Below are 12956 nucleotides of genomic sequence, written 5' to 3' on the forward strand. Positions count from 1 at the left end.
ACGGTTGTTCTGTTTGACCGCATCTTGAACTCCGTGGCGCGAGATTCCGCATGTGTTCTGTTTTTGATGGGTTCATCCGCCAGTACTGGATTATCTATTTCATGCTAGGCATATGAATGATTTTATTTCGATAAAATGCTTACAAACAGGCCACGAAGAATATGCCGCTCATTTTTTCTGGAGTCCATTATAGGTACAAATTATTATTATTGTATTATTTCGCGCTATTATCCCACTATTCTAACACTATTTTCTTATCTAGGTACGAAATGACCGCTACCACTAAGTTTAAAACACGTGGTTTGTAACTTAGGTATCCATAGTTCAATCTTAGCCGGGCGCTGTCAGTCTTCATTTCTATATGTTGTCTGTCTTGCAGTCTGAATAGGGCGTGTCTTGAAATTCACGGTTAAGGTTTCGCGTAGGGATTTGGAAATGCGGCTCAGAGCTCAAGCATCCTTACCCAATACTCGAGGCCTATCATCTCGGTTTTTGTAGAAGCCACTTTGCATATTTGTGTTGAGGCACGCCTTTCGAAGAAGGCGCTGCGAGCGCCACTAACTTGCGGAAGTGGCAAGAGCTGAATGCCAATAGAAAAATAACCCTCCTCGAAAAAGAAAACCCACTGATGCTGGCTGTAGGCAGGTCATCATATTCGACCAAGAAATGATGAAAAAAGTTCCAACTGTCTTCCTTACTGCAGTTTTCATTCTACTTTAGAATGTCTGCGAAAAGGTTCAGAGGGATGGGCTGTCACTGGCTGGTTTGTTTGGCCTGTCCTTACTTTGCTCGCATCACGTTTTCTTGGAAGACCGATGTGGAGGAAATCTCTCTACCGCGCCTTTTCCGTCTTATTTCATGAGAGAAGATCCCGCGAGTATACTTTGAGGCGTCGTAGACAGGCCTCCCTCCTTCTCCTCCGCCAGCTTTCGTTGGCCGTCGTCCTTTTCATAGCTTCTTACAGCTGCCAAGCATAACAAAAGAACCTTTGGCAATGATTTGTCTGCCACGTTTTGCTAAAAGTATTTCCATCCATCGATCAGCCTTGAGACAATTTCGATTTCTGCTTGACTGAAGGAATCCTCATGAAGTATCGATTGTTATGTCAGGCAGAGAAGCAGTTTGAAATGCACCAAAATGGTGGTCAGGTGTTAAGCCCCAATCGTACAAGTGTTGCTTCACTCAGGCGCTGTTTCTACTGCGCGACCGTGTGGTTTATGCTTCTCCTTTCTAGCTAATTCTAGCTATATTTATTGAGGTGTTGTGTTTTCATATTGTTTCCTTTTTGACATATGCTTTTTACACCCCCTCTCCAAGAGCTTTTTTTTTCTTCTTATTTTGAGGTTACAGACTATCTACTTGCTAGTGATGCATTTCTATGGAATTTGGGGGAAATGTAGAGTACATATAGAAACGAATTTCGACAATCGGCTAAACGAATCCATCTGAGGCAATGCGTTGTGCATGCGTTACTGTCTATGTGTTAAAGGAGTGAACGCTCCTGAATAAGTTTGGAAAGTTGGATGTTTTTTCAGCCCAATCTACAACGGTGGAGTGGACACTGAGCGACATGACTTTTCCGGATCACGTGAGCGATGCTAAGGAGAAAACTTTGGACAAGTTGTGTGGAGAAGAAAACTGCTCTCCTGATTCCAGCTGGTACCGACACCCCTCCAAACACATTCAAAGGAACTACATCCTACTCCGTCAGAGCCCACACTTCTGTAGGAGCGAAAGAATCCGCCAAAGCTTTCGCAAGAATTTCTTCCCCTGTCACGCTCATCCTCAGTGACTCTAAAGTCGCGCTTAAAATTTCGCCAGAGGACAGCTAGGTGCTGACGCTCATCGAATTCACACTTCCAATTCTCAACCACTCCGGCCCATTCAGCTCCTGTGGCTACCTGCTCACTGGGGCAGCCCCGATAATGAGGCAGCCCGTTCTGGTGCTTGAGCGCACGCCGATTGAGTGGTGGGTACTGTGAACACAGGCAATGCCAGAGATCAATTACTCACATACTATGACATAACGCTCTAGTTCCGAGTAGACAGACTTTGCTACCATCCACATCATCCATCCTTTTCTAAGGTTCACCAAATCACATGGAGACAACCCCAAGCTTGTACCCTTCCCTCATCAGCATTGCTGGCCATGTTCTTCCCGTCCCAACGCCAACCTGAACTTGCCCTCTGAGGGGCTCCGACGGATATGTTAGAGCTCATCATGCTCGTCCGCGGAGAATTCCAGCCACTGGACAGCGCCGCCTCACTGACCCCGAGTCGCCAGCTCCGACTCGGTCTCCCAGAGGAGGCTGGTAGAATGGGCTGAAGCGGTCGCCGTTAGGCATGGCCTGTCGGCCAGAATCCGCTATCGGGAGCCGACCCATCTCACGTAAAGTATCTTCGGTTCATCATAATATTTTTGCTACCATTGCCACACACACAAGCACACAAGCCGCAGACGCAATGCGGTTGTGGTTTGTGGGGTTTAACGTCCCAAAGCGACTCAGGCTATGAGAGACGCCGTAGTGGGTGGCCTCTGGAAATTTCGACCACCTGGGGTTCTTTAACGTACACTGACATCGTACAGCACACGGGTGCCTTGCTTTTCGCCTCCACCGAAAAGCGGCCGCCGATGCCGGGATTCGATCCCGCATCCTTAGGAACAGTAGTCGAGCACCGTAACCACATGCATACGCTCATACAAGCGCCGTTGAAAAATGCTATTAATTTTTTTCCCCAGTTTACTCTGCATACGCTGTTAAAATCTAAAATAGTTGGTTTGGTTTGACTGGTTTGGTTTATGTGATTTGAGGTACCAAAGCGACTTAGGCTATGAGAGAAGCCGTAGTAGAGGTCTCCGGAAAGTTAGACCACCTGGGGTTCATTAACGTGCACAGACATCGCACAGCATACGGGCGCTTTGCTTTTCATCTCCGCCGAAAAGCGAGAGCCGCAGCCGGGATTCGATACCGCATCAGTAGATAATAATAATTGAATGTCGTAACCACTGCACCACCGCGGCAGGACCGATAAAAAACGACTCGCGTTCCACAGAGCCTACATTAAGCGGGTGTATTGCCAGACATAGGCTGGTTGGTGGTCACCAAGATTCTCATTTTTCTCCGAAGCGAACACTTGGCCATGAAAATAGTTCCATGACTTATTCTATTCCTTCAACTTTTTCTATGGTTTTATATTGCTCTTATTATTGTCCTCCTCCCTTCTCCACTGTTATTATCGAGGCCAGCCGATATGTTTGATATAGAATTAATGTAGAAAGAGATAACGAAAAAAATGTGTTGCATTGTACATCTGTCCAGACATGCGTTATACAAATAACTGAGGCATGGCGTGGAGCTTGGTATCGGCCTTTAACGCAACCTTCTTCAGTACTTGCCATATATTGAGTGCGTGCACACACCTTGCTCGTCTTACGGTCTAACAAATGCCGAAACCCCGGTCTAAGCTTCTTTTCCATACTATAGCACTCTTGTTATTCAGAGAACAATATGGTCTCCTACTGCTCTTTGTAGCTAGGACCAAGTAAGGTAACTGAGAAAAAGAAGACACACTGCTGCATAGTTACTGTTTTGATTTTGCATTTTTCTAGTCCTTTACAGGCGTCACTCACCTTTGGTCGTCGATATACTGGCGTCTAACGTATAACTTATTCACGACCATTTGAAAGCTTCAAAGAGAGCGGTCCCTTTGTTGCTTAGGGTTCCAAATTTGTTCTTTGGGCCTCAAGTACTTTGCTCCATTGTAAGTGGTGAATTGATTTATAGGGAAGAACGTGTGTCCTTAGGTTGTTTTTCGATCGCTTTTTCAGGACGATAAAAAACGTAAAAACGAAAGATGCGTCTGAAAGAATAGAGCGCTGTATGTGGTTCGTTTGAAACTTTCGAACAAAAAAGAAAAGAAATAAAAGTAAGTGTTTTTCAGGCGGTGAAGATCACAAGGTTCGGCGTACAAAGCCGGAGGAGGTCATGTTTCTCGTTATCCACGCACCGCTAGGTTTTGTAAACAATTTGCAATCAGGGCAAAAATACTTTATTGTTTCTACAAGAATCTGTTGGATAGCAGCGTTTCTCGGGCACATTTATGCACACAATACGTCCCATCTCACTTGTGCTTAGGCGAAGATGCGTCATCGGTTTCGGTTTATGCAGTTTGTGGTAGTAAACAGCACTTTCATTTTTTCATGCAGTTCAAAATAAAGCCTAGCGGGAATACCACGGGGGAGAGAAGAAAGAAGAATATAAGAGGAAGAGCTCTGTTCTGTGGCATGCCATATCCGGCGCCTTTTCGTCGGGCATGTAATGGAGTTTGCCGATGACAGGCCGGCCGCATCAAGTGTGGTTATCTTGATGCAATGCTCAAGAATAGCAACATGGCTTACGAACTCTTGACACTTTTCATACCACTTTCGTCGTCTAAATGTGCTGATAAGAAGGGTGAAGCGACCGGAATAAAGAAAGAAAGAAATAAAAAAGAGAGGACTCCAAACCGTACTGAGGCTTAGCATCAGAATTTCCCAAGGGATCACAGCCCATTCAGAAATATTCTTCTGTTGCAAAGTACGTCGGGGTCCATGCGTGTGGTCTATTCAACGCTGCAACGATGAGGCTAGTCCTCCGTGCTGCATTTCCGAGAAGATAAATTTCAACAGCGAGGCCGATTGGCAACACGCATCATCTTAAGAGATGTATTTATTTCATGTTTGTGCATGTCTATGGTCCATATCTTCAACTATACGAAAAAAAAAATGTTTTCTTGTGTTGCAGAAAACTGCTATGCTCAGACATATCGAACGAGCATTAAATTTATACCAAACAGTAGATATCAGGCAGACATTAAATTCTGCAGCACATTTAAATGAAGCTGTATCCTGCTTGATCGCATTTTGACTATACACTCAAGCACTAAAAACTCGAAGAGTTAGAGTGGGCATGCGTTACGAACCTCTGGGTCATAATAGTAACCTCAAATTCAGCCTGTCCTCTCTATCCTTGGTGCTCTCGTGTTGCCAAGAAAAAAAAAATAAAGAAAATGAAGCTTCCAACTGATTAGCAATTTCTTAAACTGAAAAAGAAAAAAAAAAAACAGGCAGCACTGATTTTGCGTTCCGTTAGAGGCAAGAAGCTATCAGTGATAACTGTACAACCTCATCGCGCAAAACACATTCGTTTGTAGAAACAGTTTACCTGTACCCGCCTCAGACCATATTGTCTTTCGCTGATATATGTCAAGATCCTTCGACCTGAACGGCTGAAGTGCGGAAATTGTTTTCACGGTACTGTATGCCTAACCTAAATCTTCTGGTACAAAAAAACGAATCTAATTTGGTTTTAGTACACTTCACTGAAGTGTGTATTCGTTATCTGTCATTTGTAGCACGCCCATCAGCATAGCACACGTTACTGCGGTAAATACATATCTGCTACAAAATAGCATATAACCCAAAAAGACTGCAGCTAGACCATGTCTTTTTTTTTTTCAATGTGCAATGATTCTGCACGCATGCATGTCATTTCTGTTGTACTTAGCGGATTACGGTGTGGCACAAGGAAGCTGTCGGAATGATAGCGCGAAAACAAAAAACTTATTGTTACAGACACAAAGCATAACGCTGACCCACTCTATGTGCCACTTTAATGAATTCGCTACCTCACAGGGCCGGACTATTTGATACAATCATAGCGCAATGTCCCCATGCTTAACCTTTCAAACACTTGTTAGCATGTTTTGTTCACAACTGGCCCCTGCGGCCTGACATCTAAGCCATACAATGTTTTGTTAACATGGTAACGGACAAAGTGAACGACGCGTATGCAGTAATAAAGAGTAAAAGTAAATACATTATATATATATATATATATATATATATATATATATATATATGTATATGTATATATATGGCAAATGTATGCAAAAGTTTTAAAGATACTGTGCGTTACAGAGAAGTGAAACAAACTGAGGCGCCCGCCCTAACCTGGAGTATGGGTTCTTTTTCCTCGGAATTACTTAACCAGTAGGACCTAATTCTAAATATTTTATACACATATAAACACCTGAAATATATTTAGATGATTTTAAATAAATATTTAAATGCTGTAAATGTTTTCACAGTGCGTTTTAAGTATTCGCTTAAGGCAGAAAGCGCCATTGCAAAAGTTACACATCATCTCGAAGAATGACCAGCTAATTTGCTTCCACTAAGCTAGCGTTTCCGTAAAGTATATATTTACCTGGCTGTAAATGATAGCTCTGGCAATAATAATAAAAACAAAAGACTTTCACATGACAGCGGCGACACTTCTGAATACCGAACCCCGCCTCAGATAACGGAGTTTACTTTTCTCTACACTTGTCTCCAATGAAGGTTTGTGTGCGCACTGCGCCAGGGATTCAAGCTAGCTGCTGTGCACGAAAGCGTTCCTTGAAGGCTAATTAATAAAGCTAGGCAAATTGTAGCATGATAGAAACAACGTAACAAACCGTATCTCTAAACCACCTGCAGCTTTTGCCATGCCAGTTTGTTTCTTTAGGCAATACATGAAAGGTTCAGTATTAGGCTTTAGTAACTTGCTAACTTTTCAAAATAAAAGAATACTGCGGATCAATATATGCGACTCACAACAGAACTCAGCTGGTCTTATTGGGTGGGATAGGGGCACGACGCATATATTTAAATACTTCGTCAGATTCAAGTGCAACATGTGGTGTATATATATATATATATATATATATATATATCAGTACAGCTTTCTTTTTCTTTTCGCAAATTTTTCAGACATGTTTGCTCAGGTTGGAAGCGAATCGGGCACAATTTCAGGAAGGAATGTTTTATCATGCATTAAAATAATGCTTAAGGAACACGCTGAAGCCTCGTATACATTTTTACGTCATTTTTCTATTAGTCTTGCTCCACGGAGTGCCTTACCTTTAGCTACTGACTTATTTTTTAAAATTCAACACGTTTACCCAGCGCGAGCTCGGAAAGGCCATTTCGTACTCGGCATGAAGCATGTACAATATCGATTCTTTCTCAAGATATGCACAAGGTTCGCGCAGTAAACGAAAGAAAGAGCAGTATATACTAATTTTTGTTCGTATTGACTTCGGTATTATTGCTTAGATATGCAGAAGGCTGTAGCACAACTGTGGTTAGATGCGGCGAGTACAATATTTCGATATTTCAAATCAAGCTATGGTGCTTACTGTGGCATCCACATGCTGCATGGGAACCAGAGGGCTGCGTACAGCCTATGTGATTTTACCCTCACCTGTCGTATGTCACGAAGGGAAATGGATGTATTGAGATCCAAATAGACAGAATCGAACTGATTGACTTTGTTTTGGGCCTTGGTTCATTTTACCTATGGTATCGTACTTTCAGTTTCAATATCCTGCTCAATGCGCATTAAGATCCACTATGGCAAGCTTACATCATCTATTTCCCCTTTCGTATCTTGCCGCTTACCATATATTTTAGGCAGCGTAGACTGTCTGCGAGGCTAAAACATTTGCGTTGTGGAAGATGAAATGCAAGATTTCGGTATTAATAATGGCCTGTATTAAAAAGAAGAAGCAAACAGAGTGCGAAATTGGGGATTGAAGGTATCTACATATATATTTCAGCTTTTGTATGAAAAAGTGAGGCAGCACTTTTGGAAGCTTTGCGGCACCACTGGATGCCTCTAAAATGTGGAAAAAACAATCCGTTTCTTGCTTGCATACAACTCTCGGCAAGGCTACTTCATGGTTTGGTTTGGGTTGGTTTATGGTGTTTAACATCCCGGACAGACTAAGGCTATGAGAGAGGCCGTAGTGGAGGACTTGGGAAATTTCGACCACGTGGGATTATTTAACCTACACCGACATCGTACAGCACATGGGTGCCTGGCTTTTCGCCTTCATCGAAAAGCACTCGTTGCGGCTGGGACTCGACCCTAACCTCTGCCCAGCTTCGGCGGGGGCAAGGATACGCGCGTGTGACGCGCGTTTTTTTTTTTATAAATACAAAGAAATAAAATAGAAAAAACATTAACAAGCAAGCGCGGAAATATTTCTGAAAATTGTGTTCTCATTTTCGCAGCCTTATCTCTTTTCTATTTGGTTCTCACTTTAAAGAATACTCTGCTACTTTATCTTGATTGTGGTGAAGTTGCCGAAAATGAACATTTAACAAAAAGGAAGAATATCAGTTAAGGAACCCCTTAGAGTACTATAGAAAACTAGATTCGACACTAAGTGACCCTATAACAAGGTACGGAAGTATGAACTAACAGAATAGTAATGTCGACGCAGCTAACAAAAAGTTTAATCGCTTCACTTGGCGGTACTACATAGAGCTGTCAATATTTAACTTTTTGACACGTATGAAAATATGCACTTATAAAAAAATTAAATGCTGTGATTAAGTACCAAGTGTTTCGGCATCCAGGAATAAGTTTATTCAAAGCCTACGCTGAACAGACTACAAATTGTCCAGTTACACCGCTACATTTCTTAGATCAAAGCATACATTAATGGAAATTAAGTTTGTCCAGTATATAAAATTGGTGAGGCGGAACGTTTTAATAACGAGCGACTATCACAGCGGTTTTCGAAAAGATAAACTTAGGCTAAATACTTTTGTTGTTTCTCTTAGCCTGTGAAGGCGAGCTTGAATAATATAGTGCTGTACACGAGCTGAATAGATCTCCAAAGATGAAAGGGCGGGTTGTTAATGTTTTCTTTGGAGTTACAGCTCAGGAATGTGTATGGGTCGTCTCGTTGCCTCCAGTCGCTGTGACCACTCCTTAGAAGTACGGGTATTCCTGCCAACGTCGCTTCAACCTCTCCGGTGTGGCTTTGTGTTGTTTCCATTATTTTTTTGTTGTAATTTAACCTAAACCATTCGTGCGCACTTCAGAGTCATAAATGAGCAAAGTGCAGGAGACTAATGACGTCTTCATAGAAACAGCATCAAAACCGGAAACTTCGTGCGCATGCATGCCTTTGTGTCGACGTTTACAACAACTCACTGCTCACTGATTGAAAGATACTGGACAGACAGGTGGCTGACATTGGTGGCGATGATCTTTGGTCCGCGAAATTTTCTATCGATAGGGCAGAATACAAGTCTGTAACCATCGCAGTAATTAAAATCGACGTGGTTATTACTATTGGTTCTATTTTTGCGTGCCAAAACCAAACTTTACTGAAGCGGGATTAGTTGCCAACGAGACTTAATATATCGGAGGCTCTCATGTGACTTTCAACCATGCGAGCCCTCAACATACACCGAATCTTCAGTACACTAGGGTAAACCCATGCGCTTGATTACTATTATCGCCGTGGAAAATGGGCTTTAAAACGGTTTACGCGCAATGATCGGATCTTCTGTTCTTGTTTGTATCTTTTTGCCCATTTATTTCTCTGGCCAGTCCACAGATCAGGAAAGCAAGTTTGGCTCAGGGTACAATCCATACTTTCCATTATATCGCCGTGTGTGTGGTTGTGGAAGATCCTGAGTGCACCGGCAATTTACCCAACATTGGCACCGTATTGGCGGTATTCGGCCCTATATAGGACCGATGCGTTGCCAACACAGTACCAATATTGGACGATGGTTCGTGCCGCTTGTGAGTATAAGCGCTCAGTCATGACTGCTTATTATGCATTTACGCACACGCGTGAATTCAGCAAAAAAAGCTGCGAGATTAAATCGTATTATATCCTGATTTCCTCTTTGTTTTAGGTCTGTGGGTTTTGCACATGAGTTCGTGGGTATCGAGCTCGCTTCTAGGTTATTTCTAAAGCAATATTTTCGATCACTATATTAGCACGAATGTTATATGCGCAAGCATGCGCTCGACTGCTACGTCACGGAAGACGCGATTAACTAGGCTGCTTACGCCCAAGTGCCAGCCAGGACAGTTTCCTCTGTTCTGTCCAATCCCTGTCAGCAAAGAGCTACTTCCAGCTCTTTACACTGCCTACGTCTACTTCACTGTCAAAACGCAGTTAAGCTGCTTGCTTGTACTGCTTCTCTATTTTTTTGCTTTTTACGCCGTTCATTCTTACTCGTAGAGCTTGCTTAAATAAATTGCGCAGAATGTTTATTCTTTTTTCTTGCTTTATAGGGAAACATTAAACTTCTCAAAACCACGAAAAGTAACTCGAGAGACGTCTGAGCATACGGTGATCAAAGGCCATTACATATAAAGAGAAAACTGTATTCAAGCAATATTTTGTATTAAAAGACTCACATTTAACAGGAAATATGTCAAAAGCGCTTTTAAGGCTTTTAAATTTCTGGCACAAAGACGCTGAACTTTATACCGCACTACCTACGCGCGGTCGCGGCAACTACAGCGTGCAGATTTTCTTGCCAACATTTTTTTACGTTTTATGAAAGTGCTATATCTCGACCGTTTTGTCTCTATAGAAAATGTAAAGTGGCGCTTAGTTTTAAAATGTATTTTGATTTTCTGAGTTTTTTTTTTTTAGTATATGAAAGCGTTACCGTGCATTGAAAGTGGAGGACAGTGAAAAAGAATGATGCATCCACAAACGAGAAACGGATAGAATGCGAGGTATGAAAATGGACAAATGAAACAACAATACTCCCCTTGAATTTCTGATTTGCTGTCTAATCGTACAATGCTCATACATGGGCGGACTTTTGAAGGAGTGTCATGTAACTAAGGAAGTTTAGGGTATATGTCAGCTGGTTTGCAAATACGGTATCATCAGTTGGCATATACGAAAGTATTATAAAAAATTAGCAGGAGCAAATGATCGAGTCGCTCATATATTTAATAACGTTCCGGAAAACACTGATCCAGCAACTATAGGACGTGAAAGCTACAATACAATTGAAGAATAAGTTTTTAATTGTTAAAACCGCAGTGCATCGAACTCCAGTGCTAGGATTCCTCAAAACCAAGATGTTTCATTGCTGCGAGAATCGCAAAACTATTTTTTTTTCGTATTTCGAAGCTTGTTTGATTATTCCAATTTACCTACCCGAAAAATAAACACTTGCTGAAAACAGTACATATAGAGGTCTCCTGACTCTCGTAAGTATTTAAGGTCTGTGCTGAGGGAAATTACAACCAGAAGTTTTGTTTGTCGAATGTAGCGTCTGATAACTAGAAATTACGAAGTAAGCGTGAGAAATCTTGGATGAAAAATAGCTGTGTTTATCGTCATGACAGTGACTTTTTGAAGAAGAGTGAGGTTTATGTGCAGTTCGATAAGAGGAACAGAACCACGTCCTAGTACCACACTTCTAAATAGGAAGTTGATACCTCATGAACAACGGTGCATGCAATCAGTGGTATGGCCCTGCAAAAGCCGTGGTCTCTATATTTACGTACCTTGCAATCCTCTTCAAGGTGTCCTCTTTCGCGATGATTCAGCCGTCAACAAAGCGCAGGCAGCAGAACATAGTTATGAGTAAGCGCTGCATTCCTCTTACGCAAGCTTAACGCGATGCGTTATGATTTCTAAGTCCTCTTTCAGAGATGCAGTTAAATGCTCGTTAGTAAATAGAAGGCAGAAATGGAAGTCAAGAGTTGTGATGCGACTGTTTTAGTGAGCTGCTGCAGCTTCTATACAAGCCGCTAGTCCTGCGATAAGCCCGCTGAGAAGCGAACTGTCAAGTCCACTTTCTTGCATTATTATTCAGCTTGGGGCAGAGCCCGCCGCAAAGGGTAAAACTGAATGAAGGAGTTTGGCGTTTCTTTCCGGCGTCTGCATGGCCTTAACGTGCATAAGCTGTTGTGCATAATTCTTAAGGGTTATGCATGCTCGCGCCGGGTTTTTCAAAAAAAAAAAAAAAAAAAGGAGTTATTGTGGCGGGAGTCGCGCCGCACTTTAGGTGCTACCTGACCGGTATGTCTGGCGAGAAAACGAAGGGGAATGCGATTAGCAGGCTACTTTAATTAAATATTACTCGAGTTTTGCGTACTCAGTCCTACTTTTTCTCCTCTCTTCTAAATAATGGCACAAGGCCAGGGAAGTATTATAGTTTTATAAGACAACTTTCTGGCTACAGGTTCACGCTTTGTTTTCATGCTCTTAGGAAAACACAACAACAAATAACAACAACAGACGTTTACGTCTGTTAGAACTCTACGCTTTCTTTTCCCACCGTAAATTAACACGCATTTGAGGCATTTGCGTTTTGTGTACATAAAAAAATCATCGCGTTTCTGAAATGTTTGCATCAGGAACATTGACGTATTGCGTGAAAACCGAAGCGCTGTATTTGCGAGGTCATTTTTTCTAGTTTCGCATCAGAGCTGCTCGCGAAAAAAAAAAAAAAAAGAGGTGCTCGCAATGTATCAACGTCCGCACAGTGTAATGGGCAGACTTAAGTATAAATGTTGCGTGCCGAAAGGCAGACGTCGGACGTTGCTTTCAACTTTTACCGGAACTGTTAGGCTTGGACCACGCTGGAGTGAAAGGCACACGTTAGAGATTATGTCCGCACTTATTATGCACACATGCATGTTTTATTACTGCTCTTGTCTAAGTGGAGACAACTTGTGCTTCCCCGTTTTCATTTTTTTGTGTGTTAATCGTGACCTAAAATTCCAGTTGTGTAAATGCAAGTTTGTGAGGCGGAAAGGGAGGACAAAGCGGCACAAAAAGTGACACCGAGCGTGTGACTCACCGGAAGCTGCAAGAAGTAGCGTTACACCCAACACCAGCACGAAGTGGGAGTAGACGAGAGTGACGCTCCTCGCTCTCAACATGACGGACTCTGCTGTGGCCTCTGGCTGCCGCTTCGGCTAGTGAAGGTGCGTGCACCGCAGGAAACCGGAGGGTCTGGTCTCGACTCTGCTTGTCGTCGCCTCACTGATGCGCGAAGTCGATCAGCCTAACTACGTAACGTTGTCGAAGCGCTCTGCTGGTCTCCTTTTTGACCGTAGAAAAAAAAAAAAATTGCCGAGGGCAGA

The 12956-nt window shown here is 42.6% G+C and overlaps 1 protein-coding gene across 1 annotated transcript in view; it reads right to left on the minus strand.

Annotated features, from left to right (window-relative positions):
- Positions 1-12752, minus strand: part of LOC146186071 (uncharacterized) — a 147290-nt gene extending 134538 nt beyond the window's left edge. The window contains exon 1 of the mRNA XM_084605620.1: positions 12671-12752. Coding sequence (XP_084461746.1) covers positions 12671-12752 — 82 coding nt within the window. The remainder of the gene's footprint in view (positions 1-12670) is intronic.
- Between the last annotated feature and the right edge of the window lie 204 nt (positions 12753-12956).

Source organism: Amblyomma maculatum, chromosome 6 (genome assembly GCF_055883805.1).
Source record: "Amblyomma maculatum isolate TAMU_Amacu chromosome 6, ASM5588380v1, whole genome shotgun sequence".
Lineage (NCBI taxonomy): Eukaryota > Metazoa > Arthropoda > Arachnida > Ixodida > Ixodidae > Amblyomma > Amblyomma maculatum.